This window comes from Oenanthe melanoleuca, chromosome 1 (assembly GCF_029582105.1).
Source record: "Oenanthe melanoleuca isolate GR-GAL-2019-014 chromosome 1, OMel1.0, whole genome shotgun sequence".
NCBI lineage: Eukaryota > Metazoa > Chordata > Aves > Passeriformes > Muscicapidae > Oenanthe > Oenanthe melanoleuca.
In genome coordinates, this window is record NC_079333.1 from 32,762,654 (window position 1) to 32,788,233 (window position 25,580).

At 39.9% G+C, this 25,580-nt stretch overlaps 1 protein-coding gene across 6 annotated transcripts in view; it reads left to right on the forward strand.

Moving 5' to 3' along the window:
• DLG2 (discs large MAGUK scaffold protein 2) overlaps nucleotides 1-25,580 on the forward strand; it is a 963,673-nt gene that overhangs the window by 357,633 nt on the left and 580,460 nt on the right. The window contains exon 1 of one of the 6 annotated variants that reach the window (XM_056503706.1): nucleotides 1,492-1,788. The exons of 4 other annotated variants lie outside the window; for them this stretch is intronic. In XM_056503706.1, coding sequence (XP_056359681.1) covers nucleotides 1,687-1,788 — 102 coding nt within the window. In that variant the 5' untranslated portion in view covers nucleotides 1,492-1,686. Of the gene's footprint in view, nucleotides 1-1,491; nucleotides 1,789-25,580 lie in introns of those variants that run through there. One more of the 6 variants, XM_056503665.1, reaches the window with a different exon arrangement.

Consider the following 25,580-nt stretch of genomic DNA (forward strand, 5'->3'; position numbering starts at 1 on the left):
AAAGAGCCAGGGTAAATTATACTGAAGAAATTCTACTTGAAGTATAGATATATGCATACATGCAACACACACACATGCATGTATCTATACTTATATAAACACAAAATCCTAGTAGAAGAGATTGCCTAAGTTAGGGTCTGCAATCAGAGGCAGCTTTAAAAAAAAATCCTGTTCTATTCATCCTCTGTGCTGCTTGATCTGGCTTCACACTGGGACCTCCATTTGCCATTTTCTCTGTTCTGTTGTATAACAAATTTCTACTTGGGGCTTATCACAGAAAACTGTTTCAGTTGTGACTTAAGAACTGACTTGCGATTGCCAGGGAGACAAGCTGCTCTCATTTCTTTAGGAAGAGTTTCTAATTTGATGGGCAGAGCTCAGTGAGTCAGAAAAGCAGGGTCAGGGCTCTGTGAAACAACTGCTTGGTTTACTTTGCTATCAGCTGTGAAATCGTTAAGGACATCACTTTACTTTCCATATCATGGTCTTTTCATTTTGCATTTGTGTCTTCTATGACCAAACCTAAACCTGGAGGATACATTAATCCAACTTTTGATATAAATAATCCTCTTAAAAAGCACAGCTAGTGATTTGCTCATCCAAGTGCTTTATTATGCGTTTTCAGCTGGTGTTGCTTTAACTGAAGGAGCAGCGACAGCTGTAACAGAATCCAAACCAGCATTACGCTCCCAAACTTCTTTAATTATTGCTTTTCTGGTTTACAGCAAGACGTTTGCAGGTTGCAGGATAGTAGTACTAGCTGGGTCAGTAGTTACATTGCCTCCAAAGCAGAGTTTAAAGAGGCTTGACTTTTTAGCTTCATGCTGCTGCATTTTCCATGTAACTTCATATCTTTATTCAGTGTCTCCTGCAATCCTTCAACCTGTCTATTTGTAAATTTGTGCCTGGAGAAAGCTCCCATGTGGCAAGCCAGGATTGGATAAATGTTGCTTGTATTTCTCTTATTACAAACTCCCAGCATCTGTGATTTTCAGCTCTGAGTACAGTTTGTTTCCTGCTGAGATTCATCTATTTGGGGAAAGCAAAGGTCATCGCTTCTCCGGAGTTGCGACTGATTTGATTCTTTTTCACGGGGAGGCGCTGGGAAGGGAATCCTTACTGGAATGCATATTGATAAAGGCTGAGGATCCTGGCTTCTTAGATAAGTCATTTTTTTTTTCCTCTTCTCTCCACACTATGACTATGTATTGCAGCAACTCACTGGCTTTTTACCAAATCAGGAGCTGCAGTATTTTTCTTCCGATGGAATAATTTCAGCCCACTTCAGCTAGCATGACAATCTTATGTGATTGTTATGAGTAGGCGTTTACATCCTTTTACATGCTAATACTGCCACACCTGCTAGTCCCCCTCATTTCCATTTCTCTCTCTTTTTTTTTTTTCTCCCCCCCCCTTTTTTTTTTTTTTTTTTTTTTTTTTCCCCCGATGTAAAAACTAATTTCCCAGAGGAAGGGAAATCCTGAGATCCGTGATCATTGTTGCATCGTTGATTCACCAACAAAGAAGGGGATGGCTGAATGGGACCCAGGTAGAGATTCAAGCAGGCTGCTTCTGACCAGCAAGAGGAAAGCTAGCTGTTGAGCAGCATATGTTGCCACTCCATGTGCTGTGTTAGCTACTTGTTTTCAGCCTTCAGTAGGCTGCCACTACTGCAGCACTAAAGGAATGTGCCCTATTGTTAAAAATCCTGACTGCTTTACACCAATGATTTGCCACTGCAAAGTTGCATGCACCAACAACACTTTATCGTTGATGTTTGGATGCAAGGTAGGATGTGGTTAATGTATTTAAATGCATGCTGTAACTCCTTTGAATATCTGTGCTGTTTCATTTCGTGTCTGGCTAGAGATTTCAGTGCAAATTGCGATCTGTTGGCTATAAATTAGGGCTTACAGCCGGCATGTTTTAAACCTTGGAGGAAAAAAAAAAATCAGAAGTGAAGCTTTCTTATTTCCCAGGGTTATATGAGTAGAGATTTACATGGGAGAATTACGGATTATGAAGCATTTGTTTTAGAGTTGATTGTATACTTAGCTAACAGTGCTAAGATTGCTAAACCACTGCTCTGCTATTTGCCTGGCTTTATTGATTTGGATGTGTATACTGTTATTACAAAAACACAATCCAGCAAGACTGAATGTATTTTTTTCCATTTATATTGCTGACATGGTTTTTAACCAGAAGAGCAATACTGAGAGATACAACCCTGCACTTCTCTGTAAGAAAGAATAAAGTAAGCTCCCGATCCCATTTTTAGGTTTAAAGAAATATCTTTAAGTAAGTGTTTTCCTCTATGGACTGGACAATCATTTGATTTTCCATTTAAATTTAAATCATAAGGTGGCGCAGTTAGCCAGAGAAGTTTTTTTTCCTGGCTGTGTAATGCTACCCCATCCCAATTTTTTAACAATGGTGTTGGATTGGACTATATTTTCCCCCACGTACATCCTGGCTTGATGTTTGAGTATAACTGATGTTTATTTTGCTGAAATAATTCTGAACTGATGGCATGTTTTTAAAACTTACTGTCTTTGGGGGAAAAAGTTTGGTTCTTGGATCACTGGGTCAATCATAATGATTTAACAAGGGGGTTACATATTGTGTCCCATTCCTTTTCCTTGCTCTCCTTAAATGTTGGATGAGATTAAAACTGTTCCTCTATGTCTAAATAGAGTAGGAAATAAGCAGTTATAAAAAAAAAAATAATGTCAGTAATTACTTTAAATCATTAACTTCATACTTGAACTTTACTAATCCTTAAAAATAGCTAAGCTGCAAAAATAAAATTTTAGTTATGCAGTCCACAAACTAGGGAACATGGTATGCTTTGTGAGTTCCTGGGTGACAGAGTAGCCTAAATAAAATGAAAAGACTTTATGGAATAGGTTGTATATGACCCAATGTTGCCTAAATGTATATCAGTTAGAAGTTAATGACAGCTTGTGTATTGCTTCATATAATACCCTAACTCAAACTTGGTTATAGTCAAACACAAATTATTTGTGTACCTTCTGCTTTTCCTCTAATTATGGCCTGCCTATATGTCTAGTTACTTGAGGCTTTCTTGAACTAAAGTTTCTTGTTTCTTTCCTTCTGCTTTAAATAGGCAAAAATATGTTCTATTAGTGAAAGGGTTATAATTTAATTGCTGTGTCATGATGCCACTAGTGATATAAATAGCATTAAGAGTGTGTCAGATCAGAAACTTTTTTAAATTTGAATTCTTTTATAAGATTTTTTTTTTAACTTTAACTTTCAAACCTTAAGTCCTGTTGTTTTCAAATGTTGAATTAGGGGAGTTGTTAGTCAGGGGAAATTAAATGCAAGCCACCCTTCTACAAAGGTAGGCCAGTGGCCTAGGGACTAGTATCCAATTTGTATTCCTGCCTGTAAGCATGATTTTCAAAGGATATACTTTGATGCACTTAAGTTCTTTAAAGATTTTCAGATCCTGTTGGGAGGAAGCAAGAGAATAAAAACCATAAATTTTAAACTTTTTTTTCCTCATCTTTCTTTAGTGCTTCAGGCTCATTACATTAGTCACTGTCAATGTTTTATCTTCTTGTGGTGGTGTATGAACTACCAACTTCTCAAATGAAAAGTGGATGTGTGGGATAGTGATTATTTTCAGAGATGTGAGAGAGCACAACTGAACTTATTTATCTTGGGCTGGTTCAACACGTGTCAAATTAGTACCCTTTGATACCACCACCAAGCATGGATGAGTTACACTGGTAAATGTACAGAAACCACCTCACTTCAAATACCTTTTACTCATTTTTATTTGTTCTGTAGCTCGTTTATGAATTAGTGACTTTTTGCTCTGGACATGCAGGTTTACATTTCCAGATTTATAGGTGCAGATCCATTGTTAACAACCAAAGAAGTGTGAATAACAAGACTGTTTCTTTTTAGGAGATGTTTTAGTCATGTGGCATGAAGTCATGGATCTAAGCATGCTCATAATATTATGACTTCTAGAATCATGTGGTTCTTGAACTCAGGAAGGAGTGCAATATCCTGAAATGACACTTTATATTCTGGGTGACAGAGAAGAAAATAGGTCCTCAGAATATAAAATCTAGATAGTGAAATAGACAACAGAGGAATTCAAAGTGGAGGCAAATACTTCCAAGTGCTAAAATGTTATTAACTTACTCCTTTCAAAAGGACTGGGCAAGTTGCAGTATTGCTTACACCCTTGATTTGCAGTTTTTAATTTTGTATTATATACAGACTTTTTCCTAGGGTCAGAGAAGTGAGTGAGAGAAATTTGCCACATCAGAAGCATCACACCCATTTTTATTGGTTCTTCATGCAGTAGTTTTACTGTCTTCTCATTCCTAGCAGGTGGTGCCAGGGTGGTGGGGCAGGAAGAGGGTGTACATCTTACCACACCATATGTTGCAGAGAAGGTCAGCAGAGGAGCTCTCACTGTGCCTGTGGGAAGCTTTGCTTGATATCCTGGATTTTGATAGTTGTCCTTGGCTTGGACCTTTCCTTTCAATGATGTCCAGTCTTGTGATCCTTGACTCTGAAACTGCGAAAAATTCTCATCAGTTTAATTTAACAGACAGGTCAGTGTCTACCTGAATTGTCATGGTTGCACTTTAACACATTTGAACACACTTTTCATTTTCTAGTAGGGAAGTACCCATGTTCCCATCCCAACAGAGCTGAAGCAGAAAGAGGATAAGCAGGTTGTAAAACATGGCCCTCAGGTGCCAGGAGGTGCTGTGCAGAACTGTCTTGTTCATAATCCTGCAGGGCTGGCACATGACTGTCTGTCCCCTGAGAAGCTCCACAGCTACTGGACAGATTTACACCCACAGATTGGAGGAAGGGTTGTGTGTAAGACAGACCCATGCTCATGGATCTCCACTGGGAGGAGGGCAGATATCAGATTCTCACTGAGGATGCTGAAACTTAAGTGCATGCTAAAATGTCAGTATGTGCTTACTCACTTTGCTGAATTGTTTGTTCAGTATTGCAGAAGAGTTATCTCCTGGCTCTTAATATCCTGTTCATTTTGCTCTTATTAAGAGTGCTGGGAAGGGATTTCAGGTTGACTGACATGTTTCTTAATTTATATTTCAGCCACAGTTCTGACTCTCAGATGGAAGTGTTATTCTGCCTTACCTCCTTTGCTTCTATATATTGAAAATAGATATGGAGGAGATTCCAGTGACTTTTCTGTTTGTTGACCTTGACCAGCTATTTTGATTAATCCTACTTTCCTTTTGATTTAGGTTTATTTTTATATCTGTCCTAGCATAATTTAATTTCTTTTTAAAGGGATAAGATATACTTACCTCTCTTCCCCGTCTCCTTCCTTTCCTCCTAGCACACTTATCACAACCAGTCCTCCAGAAAAATAGCTGGTTTTGGTAGGGTTTTTACCTACTATTTCTCAGTTTTAGCTGAAACATCCAAATAGTGACATATTCCACTATCCAAGCTGAGGATGCAAGTAAGCCCACTTGTTTCTTCAACTGCCAAATCTCCTGTGTTTTGAAAAATTATTGGAATGCAGAAGATTTTATTATTGAAACAAACACTAAGTGATATTACTGATGATCTTGACTTTGTGTTTATTATTTTTATCATTATCAAACTATTAAAAAACGGGTAGTTTTCTGTACTGGTATTATTAGTTTTTTGAGCAAACTCTGGTATGTCAGTTATTAATTGAGAATATTCTCTCTATTGTCATAATCTAGACCTGGCTGTTGTAAGGAGCAGCAGTTTGAGATGACAGGAAAGTACTCCAGCTAGGTATGATAGACAGCAGACCTGCTCAGGGCCTTGCATGCTTTAGCTTCTTGATGTACCCACATTAACACAAGTGCAATGGATGCAACTAGATAGAACACTCATTCAAATTCCAAATTATTTTTTGACAATCTCCCAACCCTGCCCATGTATCCTGATTTTTTGCATTACAGGGTAGGCTTGTGGAGTGGAAACAAGATGCCTTTTTGATAAAACTAAGCAGAAGGATTCATTCCAGAAACATGCCAAGTATCTTGCAAATAAAATGCTTATAAAAGCAGATTAACACTATTCCAAAAGAAAATCCAAAACACAGGTGTGATGCTGTGATTGAGCCCTTCTTAGCAGCTCTTCATTCTGTGGATCCATTCATGCTGCTTGCTGATGTGTACCTTACCTCTGACTTCACTGACATATTTAATTTCTGACTTTTTGGGGGCCAGAACTGGAGAGATGCAAAAATACAATATATCCATGGTTGTGCTGAGTTCTGTGATCCATCTGTAGAGACTGGTGTATTGTGTAGGGTTCCAGAACCCTCTGTAAGAGTTTGCTGCCTATTCATGGACAATCAGCAGGGTAAGTCAGCTGGAACATTGCTGCCACTTGCTATGCATAACATTGACAGTGGCTCTGAGAAACCTACTGCCACATATAATTCTTGTTAAGCTGCTGTGGTGTTTAAATAAAAGTGCTCAGTAATAGAAGGAGCTGCAGAAGAGATGCAGCATTGCCATTGGCAAGAGGCTCTGAGTGTGATCACTCAGAGGATTTGTGCATTAGTGCACAATGCTCGAGGCAGGGGGAGTTTTCGTCTCTGGCATTACATTTATGCAGGCTGGACATGGGGTGTGAGCCCAAGCAAACTTACCTGGCTGTATCTTTTTATTTCTGTCAGGCATTCACTGACCCCTTGCACTTTAACATTTCTGGCTGAGGAAGTGACAGCTCTCAAGCTGTTCTCACCAATCATCAATGACTGGGCAAAGAAGAAATACACATTTTGCTCACAGGCCACCAGTCTGAGACCTTCTGTGTAGCAAGTAGCACTTTATGAGGACATAGGAACCTTGTCAGGAACTCCTCCCAGTATTAAAAAATGTACTAAGTTGACCTTACTCTTCAGAACTACTTGTTCCTCACCACTGAGAAGCATTGAGAGGAACTCTGATTCCAGAGAAGAGTAGACTCTAACTTTGTAAATGATCCTGAATTTATTATCTTGAACTCAGCGTGGGTGCTGCAGAAATTGATATTACAGGAGACAGAGCATGGCAGAAGCCTAAGGAGAGGTAGGAGGCAGCAACAGGAAGGTTTAGGTGGGGCAGGTGGAAAAAGACATGAAAAAAGATGATGCAGAGACAGCAACTTAGGGGTAGGATGAGAAGGCAGTGGTCTGGGCAAGGGTCCTGAGGAGGCAGGTTGTAGAGGAGGCTGCTGAGGTCTGACTAGATTGTAAATGGTAAAAAATTCTATTATGAATCTTCTGAAGTTTTGGGCCCATGCCCTCGATCACACAGGAGTTACTTGGTCACTGGTTAGGGAATGCAAACTAGTGTTACCATTTTCTCTTGTCTGGAGTGAGTTCACTTGCCAGCTGTCACCCACTGGTACTGGCCAACAGCTGGCAGGGAAATGCTGAGGTAGTTTTTGAAAAGCATCAAGATCAGGTTTACAAACAAATATTTTTGAGAGTATGTCTCACTTTCTGCCACTGTTCTGCCCACAAGCTCCCTGTACACTGTGACAGAGATGGGTTGCTAGTGGGAGATTCCCTGAGACAGTTTAAGTTAAGAAAACAATGCTTAAAGTGGCTATTTTTAAAAAATTAAGTTATCTTGGTTTGATTTTAAGAAGTTTTATACACTGAAAGAAAGTTCTGTTGAAGTTAAGATCCTCAATCTCTACACCACTTTGAATCAGTGCCCTTTTTTCCCCCACATTTTGCAAAAATATCTTCTTTTAGCTGCTGCCAGCAGCTGGGCACTGGACTGGATGGCTCACAGTGCCTGCTGTCATAGAATTATAGGATGGTTTCTGTTGGAGGGGACCTTAAAGTATTACCTAGCTCCAGCCCCATCTTCTTGTCTTGCTCCTGTCATCTCAAGAACATTCTCTGGTAGTGCAGCAATGGGGTCTGGTGTTCACCACTCCAAATTACTCACAATTCATCTGGAGCTAAAGGGCACCATGAATGCCCTCTGTACCTTTGAACACATAGCCATAGTGGGAAATGGGTTTCTCTCTTGAGCTAGCAATAAAGAGCTGATGGTTGTGGTTCATAAGTACTGCAATAAAGTTTGCCTATGGAAAAAGTAGGGCAGGAGGAATATAGTTAAGGGTTACTGAACATTTTGAAGGAGAAGTTCAGAGTTTCCTGAGACACTTATATATTTTAATATATTTTTTGCTTTAAATTATACATAATAATTACATAAAATGAGGCACTTTCAAATAGAAATGACTTGATGCTCAGCTACATGAGCTGCTTGATTTTGCAAACTAATTATTGACTAAGAGGAGGATATATATAGACATTCATCTTAGCTGTAAGAGATGTCATAGAGAATGGTGATAAAGAAATGTTATATAAATATATTTAAGTGATAATAGCAATAGAACTGAAAACTGTCACTGAACAGTTCTGATCTTTGAAAAGTAGCTTTTATGTTTCCAGTGTAGCTGTCAGAAATATTCTCATTATTAATATATATATATTTATTGCTTTCACTTTTCTGATTGTGCTTCCTTCAGCTTTAAACATTTGCTATAGTATTAATAAACATGAAGGACAGGATTTCTCAAGGAAGACTAGCTGCAGGTTGTGCTGAATGTAATGGAAACCTCAATGAGAAGAAAGATTACTGATGGGAATTCCTCTGACTCCCTGTAGAAGTTAATGATCTGTAATCCCAGGAGAGATGGCACAGAATGATCTGATGAAGTATTAAGGCAGTTTGAACTATTCTTTTGAGTCACTTGGCTCTTGAGTGTACTGAGAGCATCATTGTGAAGTAGAAATCTTCTCCCAACTTCAACTTGCACCCATTAGCTAGTCAAATGATCCCCACCAAGCCAGAAAAGCAGATTTTCTGGGAGACTGACCCTCAATAAACAGGAAAGTTTTCATTTTTCCTTAAACTGACATTTCACAAACCTTGATTCTGAGAATCCTGCCAGACCTTTTTGGGAAGACTTCCTTTAGGAGATGCTGACAGCTGTTCAGTGTAATTAAGATGAAATATGCTAAATATGAATGTTCAGAAAGTTGTAAGGTGCTGTCAGCACCAGAGTCCACACAGTGAATCACCTGGAGGCTCTGTAGATGTGTCTGTGGTGAAGAGCCTGTGCCAACACATAGCTGCCTGAGAAGGAATGTAGACACATCACTTATTTGCAGGATGGGAGCTCATCCCCTGTGGAAACAGGTGTGTAACTTCAGGCCTTTGACCAACTGCAAATATTTAGAATATAGGAGGACTAATGATTATACTCAAGTACTCAATTCCTGACATTACATATTGAAAAATTGATAGTTTTTTTTCCTGGGCTGAATTTTGTGATGGTCCCAGGCTCTTTCAAGACAATTTGTAGATGGGGCTTGAACTTCTTCCAAGAGGGAGTATGGATGAGACTGCATCCTACAGAGAAACCTCTTTCCTCTATCTTCAACACCTCCCACCCCTGCCCTTTGCCTTTTGGTGGTATTTGAGAGCATGAAACACATTTTGGATTCATTTATTAAAGATGCTGCTTTAGTAGCAACATGGATGTGGGCCTCTCCCAGCCACTTGAGAACCCAGGTTCATGCTGAGATGCACGTGGGTTTAGCACAGTTCACCTAGCATAAGGTCTCAATCATGATCCCACCACTCTGATCTTGAAAAATGTAACCAAGAGGTCAGATATAATCCAGCCATAACAGCTCTGTCAGCCTGGGTCCATCTGGACCTGCAACCATGTGATAGTCCACCTGAAATATACCCAGGGATGCTGGGTTAGAGGTCCAAGCCCAAAACTGTGAGAAATTGTGCTGGACTCAGAGACCCTGTGTCCAGCACAGACAGGTGCTCCACCCCCAAAAACTTCCTGTTTTAGCTACTTAACCTTTACCAGCCACAGGTGCTTCAAGTGAAAAAGAAGTTTAAATTCAGAGAATTAAAAGGTTTCATAGATAAAAAGGCATTTAAATGAGTAATGCACACTTGCCTCCCACCTTGTAAGGCTGATAACAATGCCCTGTGTTCAACTCTGTTAGTCCTGGCCCTTACCCTGTGTATCACAGGTATTTTCAGCTGGCAGTGAAAGAGATAACTTGAACTTTGTACACATCCCAGGGAAATCCCAGTCTGTATAAAACATAGCTCCATAAGAGGATAGTCACCTCCATAAAACATTGAGGAAAATAGCCTGTGCCAGAGAGGGTTCTGTGACCTTGATTTAGGACAGGGAATGGGAACTCCTTATTTCTATTTCTGGCTCTCACATAGAATTCCTGTTGTGGCCTGAGGAAAACTGTGCCTTGCATCTCTTTCTAGAAAATCAAGTTGGTAATACCTGCCTCAGAGGAATTTTGAGAATGAATAGTTATAGTGTGTAAACAGCACTGAAATGAAATGAACCATGTAAATACAATTGGTTTAAGGACCAGCATAAAGGCATGGTGAGGCAAGGACAGGGAGGATATAAGTGAAAATGGAATGAGATTAGTGTAAATCTAAGTATCTCCTCCTTTATTTTCTGTGCCTCCCTTTTTCCACACTATTTATTTCAGATATACCTTGAAATACTATTATTCATCCTTTTTTAAGGTTCTTCCTCCAGGTCTGAGGTTTCACATCCCCTCTTTTCCTGCATATCAAATTGTTGTAGATGAATTGCAAGTCCCTGCAGAAGTGGATTTGAAAAAAAAGTGCTGACAGGCTCTTATCTCCACCCATCCAAGATAGTGCTACTATTGTCTGGTTTATTGTGAAGTTTATTGCTGAAGGGAAGAAGCAATTTCCAGAACTCTGGTTGACTTTTTATTTTTTCAAAGATTATTTAAAAATAGTCATAGGATGATGATGCACGAGGAAGGAAGCTGAAAAGCAGATGAGCATTCACCTATTGCAAGGAGGCAAATTGGTAACTGCATCATGCAAATCTTGTGTGTGGTCAGGAATCGTGGTTAGGCTGATCACTAGGAGGAACATCCAGAGGGCCATATGGCTCTCAAACTGCACATTACATCCCAGCTTCTTCAGGATACAATAAATTACTCAAAGTGCTGTAGAATCCCATAAAATTCAGGACATAACAATCTGCAGAGCTGTGAGGGAAAGTATTTTCAGTGTTCTTGTAGCAGTGCTTTGCATTGTGTCTATAAAATATACTTTTCCTGCTTGTTTCTTTCCATTGTCTGTGTCAGTCTTTGTGCTCAGATTCCTGGTCCTTAGCTTAAGATAATGAATTAACTGTGTAGGAACTAAACAATTGACAGCATAAGAAGGCATAGACCATTTTTGTCCTGGCAAAACTAACTGGGGATTAACATTCCACACACAGTGGTTCGGGATATAAAATAACCAGGACAATATGTTTTCCTAAGAAAAAGTTTGGTGTTACATTTTGAAACACGTATTTCTTCCCAGAACAATTAAGAAAACTCAAGGGAGGAGGTGAGAGCAGAGGAGGGAGAAGAAGTTGACCTAGAAAATGCACTCGCGGGTCTAATTTTGTGTCTATGTACGTATCACAGAGGAGACTGTTGCACCACCTCCTCAAAGCCCTGGTGTTTTGCACTCTTTACTATATGCATCAACCCCCACGTGAGTTCCAGACATGCAGGCCTTCCATTTCTCAGCATTAAGGGTATGTCTTTCCAGTGTCTTGAAGATCACAGCCCTGTAAAGGTGTTGGAAGTGAGGAAACAGAGGGAATAGAGACTACATCAGAGAAACTTTCAGAGGATGGCAAGATCTGGTTATGAAGCAGGAGGTTTTGTATGGAAAGTGCTTTTGTTGCAGGGCCTTCAGGCTTGCTTCCCTGTCAGGTACAGCTGTAGGGGCAGGGGAGCAGCATCTTCCTCACAGAGCTGGTACTTGAGCCTTAGGGTACTGCTCCTTGTGTTGGAGGCAACTTCCTAAAACAGAGGTTTAATGTGCTGTCTACAACTGCCTGATCTGAATGGATCTGATGTATGAATCTCTTACTGATACTAGATTGCACCACTTTTTCCCCAGAGCATTAGCAGCTACTAACTTCCTGTGCAATTGGAATAAAAACTTTGAGTGTGCTGAGCCAGAGAAATGGAGATGCTCTCAAACTAATCCACATTCTGTGTGCAAACACCAGCTGTTTCTTGACTGTTTTTATTCACCAGGAGGGACAGCACAGCGCTCCATGAGTTAATAAAGTTTCTGTTATTAGATGAGAATTAGTTGTTCTGTAGTCTGATGAGTTTTCTTCTGCTGTGTTCAGTTATTCATAAAAGAAAGGAGCCCAGATAGGAACGGGTCATCTCACATTATAAGAACACATACAGAGTAATCACAGAATCTTAGAAATGTTGATTGGAAAGAACCTCTGTAAATGACCTCAACCAAATTTCAGTGAAAGCAGGAGAAATGAGAGGTGATTTAGCATGCAGCAGGATGCCTGTCTTTGCATAAGAAATGCATTGGTTTTTAAATAATGCCAGGTGAAATATCACTGCAGCTAAAACAGAAGGAAATATGGGAAGCACAATCCAGAGTAAAAAACTAGGGAAAAGATGTTGAAAGTTCTGAATGTTGCTCCCTGTTCTTGCATTGATCTAAAGCTGGGAGTGTTGCCAGGGGCCAGGATGGTAGGGGCTTCTGTCACAGGGTAGGGCATCACCTTTTATGTCTCCATTTCTAAATAAGTTCAGAAACAGTTTGTGAGGCTCTAAGGTCAGGATCCTTGAGATAATTAGGTACCAGCCCCCTTGGCTTTTGACAGGAATTAAGTACCTCCTAAGGATCTGCCCATATGCCAAATTCCTTTTTCTCCAGTGCTTCCTTTATTCAGCCTATGCCTTATTTCCTCCTTTCCTTTACTTTATTTCTTCAATATGCATATGTGCCTTCTCTGCTGTTTCTGGCTCTTACTTAAAATTCACTGTTAGACCCCAGGTCAGTCGATATGGTTGGTTTGGGCAGGGGATTAGGAGGGCACTCCTAGAGAGAATCATAGGCAGGAATAGGGGTATGTGTCCATACCCTGTCATATATATGGACACACAAACCAACAGGTCACTAAACCCTGCACTTACCTGGTAGATTAGTAATACTCCCACTCTTAATTCTCCAACTTTGGTGACTGTAGGCCTTGGATGATGGTGGGTGGGTGGGAGAAGTGGAATGTCTGTTTAAGGCTGTAAACTGCATCTGAAAGTGTCAAAAATGTTTGTGATGCAGTCTATTTGCCTTATATAGAAAATTCATGTTGTCACATCCCTGATAGTTCTTATGCAAGTGTAAGAAGTCAAACAGGTCTTTGAATGCTGCAGTAAATAATAACATGACTTGTTGTCAAAACCTTAATAAGTTAAATCTAGCTAATGTATTTTAAGCCTTTCTTTATTAAGAAGGCTTTAACTCCTTGAATTAATTGTAACTAAAATTAAGACAAGGGAGCAGATTCTGCTTTTATTTTCTTGTATAATTTATTCCTTTAGTTAGGATGCAGAGACACAAGCTAAGACTAATACCGTGTTGTAGTGAAATGCCACCATGTTAGTAATTCCAGATTTGGCTAAAACTTGTAAATGACTGATTTAAAGACCAAGACACAGCACTTAATAAGACTCTATTCCTTGGTGGAGTTTAGCTGCAGAAATTAGGGTTAGAGTTTTTTATTGAGATACTTTTCTTAGACCACACTCAGGTCTAAAGAAATTTGATGAATTGGTCTGAACATATTGCTGCCTTTTGAAGTGGCACAAAACCCTGTCTTCTGTTGCTTTTCCTATCATAAAATAGCTTCTAAAACATCAAATGAGTATTGAGTGCAACACTATATGTGGTCCCCTGGTATCTATTTGATTTTAGCTGAATTTAGGGCACAAAATTTACCAAGCAGGACTACTGCAGTCCTGAATTAGGTGGCTCTTTTGAGTACAAGTCATGACTTGCAAAACTGATAAATTAGGGTAAACACAGCATTTCATCAGTGTTCCTTAGGTATTATATTGTTATCTTCTGCATGTGAATAAAACTTCTGATAATCTTCATTCACCAGCTGTAAAGCAAAATTAGTTTTCCTGTTGTGACTAATGTGGAAGAGTTTCTTTTCATTCAAAAAGACTTCCATGTACTGCAAAGAATAAGAAAATAATGAAGCTGTAGCAGGACAAAAGAGAAGGTGCTGAAAACTGGAAAGAGCTGAGCGTTTTTTGAACTTGTAACTCTTCAAATTATATTTTCTCTGTGTGCAGTTTTGAAAATGAATGGATTTCTCCCCTTTATAAGAAGTGTGCTTGAACCTGTGGTGTGCAAGTAGAATAATTCTATGTTCGACACAAGATTATATAATGATGCTTAAGGCTGCAGTGCCATTCCCAAAAGAAAAAGACCTTATAGGTTCATATTTATGGTATAACAGGTGAGATCCCAAAAGAAGAGCAAAGCACTTTCTTTTTTTCAATGTGTTTTCACTAACGCTAAAAATACGAGCTATAATTAAAGGCTGTAAATATGAGCAGAGACGCCTGAGCTCGACAGCTTTTTGGTTTGAAACAACCACCCTCCAGGTGGTGGTGACCTTCTGGCTGTGTTTGCTATCAGCTACAGCTGTTTTCATCACTTCTTTGGCTGTAGATACCCCACTCTGCCTGCCTGCAGAGATGATACAACGATTTAGCAGCTTGCTCTGAGCTACCACTTGACCCCTAAGGAGGGTGCAGACTGCTTAGAGCCACATTGACTTGTTGCTGTTCCCTGCTCCAAAGTGCACTGTCGTGCTTGGCTGCTGTCTACAAAGATCAGGTTCAGGTGCAGTCCCACAATGGAAAACACACTTCAGAACAGATGCACTTTGGAAAACCAGCAAGTGGAAAAGGCTCGGAATTATTTTAAGGAGCTCTGTAACTGTTGCTATGTGTTTTTCTGTTCTAAATATCTGCATTTAAGAAAATCCTTTATTAAGTGTATTGATAACTTCTAGTCACTAGCCTTTGGGAAAAATTATATAGAGTTGTTTGATATTTGTGCTGGGAATGCCTCTGGAAATGGGCTGCCCATTTCTGTTACATACATGGTGTGGGTCAAAATAAGGGAAGACAAGGGAGCTTGTCCTTTGGGTCTTGGTGATAATTCTTGCCTTCTTGCCTCTTTTATCAATGCAGATAGGCATTGAAGAGAGACCTCTGTTTAGGCTACCCAACTATTTCAATCCACAAGTCCTGATCTTTTGAGCTTTAGGAACAAAGCCAAAACCCTTCAGGTATCAAGAGAGATTTTGGCTTACCTAGAAACAAAATATCTGTACTTTTCTCAAACACTTTCAAAAGCCTTATAGAAGTATAGAGAGATTGGGAGGCCTTCAGCAGGCATGAAGGGAGAAATATGAAACCAGGAAAATATTTTTAGTTTGGATTAACCTTCTCATGATTTTGGTTTTGATTTTTGTTGGATTCCAAAGTTTGTATCAAACTTCTCAATGAAAAGCTTAAAGTCTGGGCTCTCTTCTTGGAATTTCTTTCCTGGAAGGTTTTTTTTTGTATGTATGAAAGACAAGCATGGCTAGCAGCAATGAAATTAGAAAATACCTGGAGTAGTCCTTGTGTGTGGGTGGTTTTTTTGGCTGTATTTTGTTTTGCTGGCTTGAGGATCTGTACATTTCTTCTTTTATCTTGGAACTTTACATTTCTTCTTTTATCTTGAAAAGAAAAATTCTAAAAACCAAAAACAGCTTTAATTTGCGCTCTGCTGTTCCACTTTCTAAAGACACAGTGTTCTGTTTTCAAAATAATATGCTCCTTTTCTCTAGAAAACCTTACAATGTATTTGAAAATCCAAGAAATCCATAACATTCTCCTATCTTCATCCTATGATGGCATAGTAACCTGTCTTCCTGTGCACCCACTTGATTTTTCAAGGGCTTCAATTGGATACTCCAAAGCTGTAGTGCCATTGATTGTCATTCAGCCTCCGTGGGTAAAACCATATTTGTTGTTATTGTACCCTTCAGGCTGACTGAGCTAAGCAGTGGTGTGTGGCTGTTTACTCTCATCTGTGTGAAATGTTAACCCTTGACTCAAGGAGACAATAGAGCTCTGATTTCTTCTATTCCTGGCCCTGCTACAGGCTTCTTCTCTGGCTTCAGTGCATGACCCATTACTAAATATATAGGCCAGGTATTGCATTATTTAATGCCACTACCTAGTCCTATTTTCGGCACCTTGATTGATGCTTGCAGGTGATTCAGTTTTATGCTGATTTCACCAAAAGCTGCAGCACTATTGCCATTGTGTGGGTGCCCAGAGGGGATTGTATTAAGCAAGTACTCTACTGCAGAAATACTCTTTCAGTCCAGTCCAGTCAGTGACAGAGCCAGGAACAAAGCAAAAAGGGGGCTAAAGGAGGTACCTTTTCCCACCAAGCTTCTAGGATTGAGCATCTCCACTTCTAAAAGTATTGCTGATTATCCCTTTAAGGGAAAAATGTTAATATACAAGATCTAATTACCTCTGTCTAAGCTGATACGCCTACAGCACCTTTTATATAACCCAAACACTAGAGTTCCAATTATACAATTATATTTTAACATGCATTTAGTGCTATTCCTTTAGGGAGGAGACTTATACTGAATATTTTAACTAAACTCCTTCTTCAATGTGAACATATATATGGTAGAGTCTCGTTTAATTACAGTGCCGAAAACTTGAATGTTTTTAGTTCCTTTCCCCCTCAATAAATGAGCTGGCTCCTCAGAAAGCCCATTTTCCATGTCTGCAGCACTGACAGCATTCTCTGTATGTGTACATTGAATGCAGGCTTTGTAGCTCTTGTTCTTGGGGTCAGCAGTGGCCCATGACTGCAATTTGATCAATAATGATTTCTCCATACTCAGTCTGAGTATCCTCTGCTTTGCAAACAGCCTATGGCAGGGTCCAGGTCTCTTGAGGAAGCAACATGTTCAAATTGGGAGGAAAGGCCACTGCTTATTTAAATAGCACATCTTGCTCTAAAGGCAGCACAAAAGGTTGAGTGTCCCTTTCCTGAAAAGACAAAGGGCTCCAAGGACAATTCTTATTTTCTGATAATTTCATGCAACCTCTATAAGAGACACAACCCCTCGTCTGGATGCCTTGTTGACGAAGGTTGTTTGCTGCACACTTTCAGTCACTGATATCAATGAGGTTTGTAGGTCAGCTCTTCTGAAAACCCAGAGCCTAAGTTTAGAGCAAGGAGTCTGAGTGTATTCTTATGCTCAGGGCTAACTCAAGTTTTCATAACACCCAGGAGAAGTTGGGACTTGACCTGAAAGAGCATAGCAGAAGAAAAGAGATGAACCAAGAAACAGTGAGTTGAGGGCAACCCTGGTGAACAAGGTTGGGGACTGCTGGTGCTCCCCATGGTGGATTAAATACATGTGATGGCAACAGCTGGAGGGGAGGGATCAGGTCCCAGAAGTGTTCTGCCTCTTTCCAAACCTCAGCATCAGCTATGCCAGGGGTGGCACAGCCTTGCAGTGCAATGGCAGAGCTTGTGCTGACTGCATTGCTGCCATGGAGGTTGCCTTACCTGCAGCTGAATCACCTGGTTTAACACTGAAGCAGTGCTTTCTGTATTACACTGTAGTCGTTTCTGCACAGTGACTCAAGTTTAAAATATCCCCTGCTTAGAAAACCCACTTTTGGAAATGTTGAATAAAGTTATCACATTGGACTGTACCCATCAGATAAACAGTTCCCACCCAAAGAAAATGTGAACATAATTAATTATAAGGCAAAACTGAATCATTAAAACATTGTACTTGTATTATTTTAATTATACAAACCCAAAAAATCTGGAGGTAAAGTTCCCATGGCAACCTTAACTCTGTCTCCCATTTGCATTGTGTGTTTGTATAAAATGGGAGCATGCATTATCCTGGTCAGACTGTTTTAGGACTTGCTGGTCAGGAAGATGTTAATCAGATCAGAAATATCATCCTAAAAGTTATTTATTTTTGCTATTTCTCCAGCCAAGTGTTAAAACATAGAGGAAAATTTTAATTTCTGTCCAGTCTGATAAGTATTCCTGCTAAAACACAATGCATGAACCTTGTCATAAACCTCATCTATCAGAGTTAAACTTTAGCTGTGATTATGACAGACATCCTGCAGCCATGAATCTCAAGAGTGAGTAAGATGAAATTGGCATCCATTTTTTTCGAGTGAGCTCACTAGTATCAAACATTTGGTTACACATTGTGCTCTGATGCTCACACTAAACACTGCAGAGCCAATTTCACCCATAAATATTTTTCAAGAAGGTTAGACAGTGTTTGCCTATCCATCAAGGATTATGAAAGGTGCAGAGGTCTGGTGATGTACTAGAACTGTCCCCATGATGTCCTGACCTAGAGTAACTGTCAGGGAGGAATGCCTGAAGGAGTGGCATTTCCAGGAGGCATTCCCATGAAACACTCTCTTAGTCTCCTCATTTCCTTCTCCCACCTCACTCATGTTCAGTTTTTCCAAAATGTCCCCACCTGCCATCACTCTCTACAGAGCAAGGTGGCCCGAAGATCAGGGGAGTGAGGTGTTAACTGCTGATGTGGGGAGAGACCAACAGCTGTAAGAAATTTCAGCTGTTTTCTTGCAGGCAGAGTGAATAAGGGGAAGTTTTGTGATTAAAAACCCCACCACATATTATCCCCTTGTGAAACGTGTCTGGATGGTGAAGGCATTAAAGGGTACTATTCATTTTTATGACTATCATGAGATTCTGTCAATGGTGTGTTCCTGGTAGTGAGTTTTACAAGTATTATGTAAAGTACTTTTCAAAACGTCAGCTTATTATTTTTTTTTCCCCTATGCTTGCCTTTAACTCTATTTTCAGTGACATAATTCTTCAGGCTGCTTGCTCAGAAAGAGGATTAATACTTTAGAGGAAGAACTGAAGGTGTAAAACTTTTCCTATACAAATAAATACACATCCTTGCATCTACTGAATATGACCATATTCTTGCTGACTCCTGTGTCAAAAGAAACATTATTATACATACATAGTATAAGCATAATGTGTGTATAAATATATTCTGAGCAGACACACAGAATAATATAAAGATTTGCAGGTTTTTAAAGTCCCCAAGATATAAATCTAAGGACAGAAATTAGCATTCACTATGTTGAAGAGCTGTGAATATATAAAGCACATGTAAGTATTTACTCACTAAGAATTAATCTAATGAGAACAGAAATATTAAGAAAAAGACCTCAGAAAAATTCTCTCCTGTTGGCATTGGGGGTGTGGGATTAAATGTTAGAACAATTCAATTTGGAAATGTCTTCAGATGGTGAATTGCCTTTAAATATAGGAAAGCTGGACATACTGAAGTAGAGCAATTATTTCTGTGCTTTTAGTACACATTGTTTTCCTGTGAGTCATGAGGTCAAATAATATTTAGCATCTAATACTTAGCATCCTGCCAAAATTAAAAAGCAGCGAGATTTCCTGCCAACACAATTCTGAACTGGTATATTTTATTTCCTTGGATATAGCACAAAAGCAAAAATGTATATTTATGCCCTTGAAAACACAGCACAATTATAATCCCCAGATGTCTTTCATCGTAGTTACTTTTCTTTTGTTTGTAGTTACATTTTCTGTATTTCTTTAGAACAGGTTTGAAATGAAACCTTAAAATCAGGTGGGATATATTTGCAGTAAGCCTGATGACAAACCTTTTTTAGTTTAGTCCTCTCTGGTAGAACCAGTGGATACCTCTGTGCTCATGTCAGTAAGACACAGTCTCTGGGTCAGGGGAGGTGACATCAGGTTTCTGTGGTTATTCCCAGCTAGATGAAACCAGGCATAAAAGAGCCCTCTTGCAAGTGCTGTCAGAACAAAGGGATTGCTGAACAGGATTCAGAGAAGGAGTTAAAAGGAACAGAGAAAATACATGGAGGAGGAGAGTGAAACACTTCAAAGCCTGCCTCACCAAGGCTGGAATTCTCCAGGAAGGTGGAGGGTAACAAAAGTGACACCATTCTGGTTTTACAAGCTGTGAATGCCAGCGAAATGCAGATCCTTTTCTAGCAAGTGCTGGGTTGAAATCCTCGATATCTTTGATAGTTTTAGTTGTCCCAGCCAAAAAGCTGATAAAGCTGAAGCCAAGAAGGATGTGGGATGCTCTCTGCCGCACAAGCACGGGATAGGAGCAGGGGCTTTAGTCAGTGATGCAGAAGGCAGTGGAAGCTGTGAGTGGTGTTTCTGGGGGCTGTCTCTGTGAGAGATCCCGTCGGCTCTGTGCACACTGAGGCTCTGCTGGGCTCCCCACGGTGCCACAGGCACACACTGACTCTGTTCTGTCACGGGCACCCCGCCTTTGCTTCCTGCCAGTCACTCAGCTGGAGCTCTTCCAAGAGCACATCAACCTGCTCAGCTTTCCTGTGGCACAAAAGAGTGGAGGAGGGATTGAGCGTGCCCAAGGCACATCCCAACACCACTCTTGTGACTGGGGGGGTGAACAAAGCTCAGGAGCATCACTAAGAATTCTGAAGGGAAAGATGCAGGAATTTGATAAACAAGAGGAAGGACCAAGTTCGAACTCAGAGTAGTGGGTGGACAATTGTGTCCTAATTGAGATCCTTAACACTGTAGGAGAAAAGAGCTGTGTACAGCATCACAACTCTGACTGCAGCAAAAAGCATGTGGAGTTTGAGGAGCAGAGTTAGTTAACAGCAGCCAACCCACTGGGTGTCACTAAAGGAAAGATGTGAGAAGGAGGGTGGATTATATTGCTCTGCAAATGTTGGCAAGAGCCACAATGTGTGTTGCTCAGATTAATCCTCACAGGAACAATGAGCAGCAGCCCATTTGGAGATAAATACACTGTTGAACTGGAAGTAAATGGGACAGTTATGAAGTTGGACATTGCACACACATTATTAAGTTGCCAAAAATAGTTGCTTTTACTGCTAGTCTTGAATACTCAGTAGTAAACTTACTAGTGGTAGTAACAGAATTCAGTGCTGCACTTATTGCAGTTATAGAGGTGTGGACACATCAGTGTGCAAAAGCTAAACAGAGAGAGAGGTCTCTGAAGAGCAGAGTTTACTTAGGAATCCCGCCACTAAAGAAGTGTTGAACTAACTGGATGATCAGTGCATTGGAAGACACTCATAATGGTACTAAGGAAAACTTATTTCTCTTACTAGTGGAAAAATATGGGCCATCCTTTTCCTCATCAAGAAGACCCCTAAAAATGGAGGAAGCAGAGTGAAGGTTGGAAAAAAATGTCCTCCAGGGATAATAAACCTGCCAAGACACATTTATCAGCATTTTAAATGTCATCTGAGGCATCCCCCAGTATGTCTGTGGTTGGCATGTCACCATACGTGTAGGAAACCCAGGACTTTCTCCAGCGACAGCTGAAGGCCAGACAGGTCTCTCTGGTACTAACATGTCATAAACACCATGATCTAAACTGATGAGTGTGGTTACAGTCTCCAGAGACATCAGGAGACGTGTGGAGACCAACTAGTCTCCCATTGACACATTTCAGTAAATCATCCTTTCCCTATGGAGCGTCAGAGCAGGCACAGTTATTAGCTTTGGTAAGAACAAAAATAAGGGAAACAGATTTCAGTAAAAATTTGTGCCAGATAAATTTTATGAGCTTGATATGTCGACAGATACTTTAGAAAAACAGCACATTAATGCTTTTTCCACCCCTTGAAGATTTTTTCATATAATCATTTGAGTTGTGATAGAAAACAAAAATCTTTCACCAGGAAGCACATCTGTGATATCTTCACAAGCAGTAGCCACCAGGAAAGGTTAGAAAGCCATGACCTGGTGCTCTCTGGAACAAAGTGGGCTGCTGGGTAAAACCTGAACTAGTTCTGTTCTATGGCATATTTGCTTTTTGGGGGGTACTGGTTCTTCATCTCATTGATCCATGTTGACACCTGTGCCTCAATGCACATGGTTTCTTTAAGGGGAGAGTTTTATTCTTACTACAGTGTTCGGAAGCTGAGAGAATTAGAGGATCTTATTTCAGTCATTATCTCCATAATTGAAATGCTAAATTTCTTTCAATCCTCTTATTCTACTCTGTGAAGCCTGAAAAAGGCTTTGGCAGTGCAGGTGATAAGGACCAAACAGTTGGCTGTAATAAAGAGGAGTTTATATTGTGCAAATATCTCACACCCCTATTCCTGGGAAATCAGTTTAAGCTAGTACTGACCACAAACTGATGCTTTGGGAAATCCTCACTTTTTCACAAATTAAACCTTTTTGTTGTTGTTTGTGAAATCTATGACTCATGAAGTCTATATAAATCTGTAAGAGAGCTGCTGTTTGTAGAAAAAGTCATTCATTCAATTGACAAAGGTTTAGTAGAAAAAATTGTCCTGAGCCTAAATTTGTTTCCTAATAACTGGAATTTAATAACCAGTCTGGTCTCAAAGGAGACATGCACAGAGACTGCCAGAGCAGATTCAAGGTAAGACACCAGAAAATTACTACATTTGGCAGTGGCACATATTTAACACTTATTACCAATTTTGGAAAAAGTATGTGGAGCAGATAGGAATTGAACATTAGAATCATCTCCAAAATGTTACAGAAAAAATTTATAAAATGAAGGTCATTTAGAGTGAACAACCCATGAGAGATTGTGTAAAATACTTTGAATTTACTTCATTATTAGTGATTGAAGTCTTGCAGAATGTGCTATCTTATAATATGCAGAAGAGGCTCAGGATGGTTGTTAGGAAAAAACATAATGGCTCTCCAGAAAAAAAAACTCCAGACCTTTATTTTTTAATATTTTCAGGGCAAAGAAAAACCCTAGAATCCCATATGTTCTTGATAATTAGCCTATATCAGAAAATGCTCCTATGAAAGAGGAGATTATGTATATCATCCATTTCTGTGGTAAGAGTACAAATGGCTGAGTAATACCTGAGAACAGACCATAGTTTACTGAGAGTGTGTTTAAGTACTTTTTAATGAAGATTAGTTCTAATCATGTAATCTCTTATCCCCATAATTCTGTCTAAATGGCTGATCAAAACAATGTACAAAACCACTTCAGAACTACTATTGCAAAATCAATCTGCAGTGGTGCTCCATAGTCACCACTTCCAAATTCCAGTGTGCCTCCAGTGAAGTGGTTGTCACTGATAACTCTAGACACATACATTTGCATTGCCAGCAACCACCCCTCAAATCACTGGACACTTTCAAATGGGCAAAGAGAAATGCATAATTGATATAATTTGAATTCTTGTGTACTTGTACTTCGGTAATGGTCCTGTGCACCTCTGGTAGTAGAAAGTGGCTGTGTCTGCACTGTGGAACAGAAGGTACTTACTCATGTCCACACCACATGAGTCTGGCTCCTAGAGCAGTTTTGACCTGGAAGGAGCCAGCTGGAATTGCACAGAACAGCCAGGATTTCATGTGACATCTAACAGTGAGGATAATGAGGGTCCAGGTTGAGCATGTCCCTCAGCCTCCTTTTTTTTGGGCAATTCAGCCATTTCCAGAAGTAGCAGTGCTACAGCATTGCAGCAGGTTTAACCAACCAGAGCAGGGTGCAGCTTGAACAGGGAGCACACAAAACAATTGTGTTTGCATCCATTTGACAGCCACAGTAAGGATGTTTCAGGTGAGATTGTTGGACAGAAGCCATGGCTCTGGAAATCTCCAAACAATCTCTAGAAAGGGTACATGTTAGATTGACCAAAAGGATGTTAACTTGATGTTTTCTGGCCATTAATATTTGGTTTGAAATGAAAGGCATGCTTTGGGGGCTGTTACTTTACTGGCTGATTTTCCCAGACCATAGAGCAATTTCATTTCTAAGCCTCTCAGTAGGTATCAGTCAAGGGATAAAAAAAGCTCCAAGAAGATCCCTGGGAAACAAGTAGTCCCTGAATGCCACATGAGCATCAGTGGACTGATTTAATTTTATCCATTTCATGAATGAAGTATAGTACTAGGATTAGAGAGAAGTACTTATGCACCAGTCACATCATGGGGTTTTTTTCTATGGAAAGAATTAGTTGGAAAAAGGGGTGATTTCTGCAATGAAAGTACAGAAATCATGATTTTTAGAGCAGCAGTGAAAAGTAGTAGGTTAGCAGTAGTGTAAGTTTATACTTGGTAACCCAAGTGAAGCTCTGACATCTCTCCTCTTGTCTGCTACAGTGCTCACATTTGGTTCCTCACCTTTCTTTTCTATCCTTTGTTCCCCTAATAATCCTTTCCCTGCAGTTCATCCAAGGCAGTATCAAGCAGATACTGCTCTTACAGAGTAGCTAACCAGAACCATCCTTGGTGTGTCTAAGCAGGAACACATGTATGTTATAGTGTAGGTCTGCTCTGAACTCCAGAGGCTCCCTTGAATCCAGTGATGCTCTTTTCCACAGTTCCTCACATACCTTTTGTTGTTACAGAAGCTGCAGTGATTTTTTCTGTGTTTGATGCCGATGTAGATGTCTATTCTCTGCCAGTTGCACTCATTGTTTTGAACCCTTTTCTGTCTGTGCCTCTGTGCATCCCTGAGAGTTTAAAAGTTCCAGTTTCATTCCATGTCACAAATATTTGTGTCAGTCAAGTATAATAATACATGGTAGCAAGTGTAGAAGCTTTAACCTAATCATAGCTGTCACTTAATAAAGCCACTTTTTGATTTGGAGATGAAGCCAGAACTGGTTTAGGTCCAAAAAAAAAAAAGTTGCTGCCTGTTTTCCTGGGTTTTTGGGACTTCACTTTTGCTTAATTCCAAGAGGGCATAAGACATGGAGGCAGTCAGAGCATGACTGCAGAAACCCTAGATGCAGTATGTCATCCCAATGCCCACATCCAGCTCAAGAACTGGAAGGGAAGCAATTTCTAACATGTTTATTATGTAAAACGTGTGCACAAACTGAGGCACTGGGTACACTGGCATAATTATCCACTGTGAGAATGGATACCCTGGTGCTGAATGTGATTAACCTGCAAGCAGAGCCAAGAACTATTCTTGTTTCAGAAAGCCCGTGTTAAACCTGCCTGCCTGTGAAACTGTGCTCAGTGCTGCTGTAATTGCACTCATTGCTGGCACATGTTGTTAATAACAAGCACTTTTGCTGCTGTAGACAAGGGTAAAATGTGAGGATGCTGCAGTGAGCCAGAGCTTGAAAGCCCTCACTTAGCTTGTATGCTCAGGATTTTAAGTGCTGGGGAAACTTTATGTCTCTGGCTATTTATTATTACATACAACATGTTCTTGGAAACCACTCCACATTTAACAGCAGTTAAACCCATCTGCTGCTCCTGAATTTTCATTTCATTCACAAGCCTGTTTTAAAAGTATTTTTGGACTTGTCTCCAGTGTGCTATCAGCTGTTCATTATTCTGTTGTAAATTGATAAAAAGAATGACTCAAATTTTAAAAGAAAATTGTAGCTTCCTATATATTTTTGAGTTTTTCATTGAAACTTGCCTTCCTCTCATTGTCTGACATAAATGAAAATTTTTAAAGCAATTATTTGCCACGGAAGTTCTTCACCTCATGCTCAATTCTGTGGAATTAATCTATAGTAGTTACATCACTGGGATGAGGAACAGACTTGAATT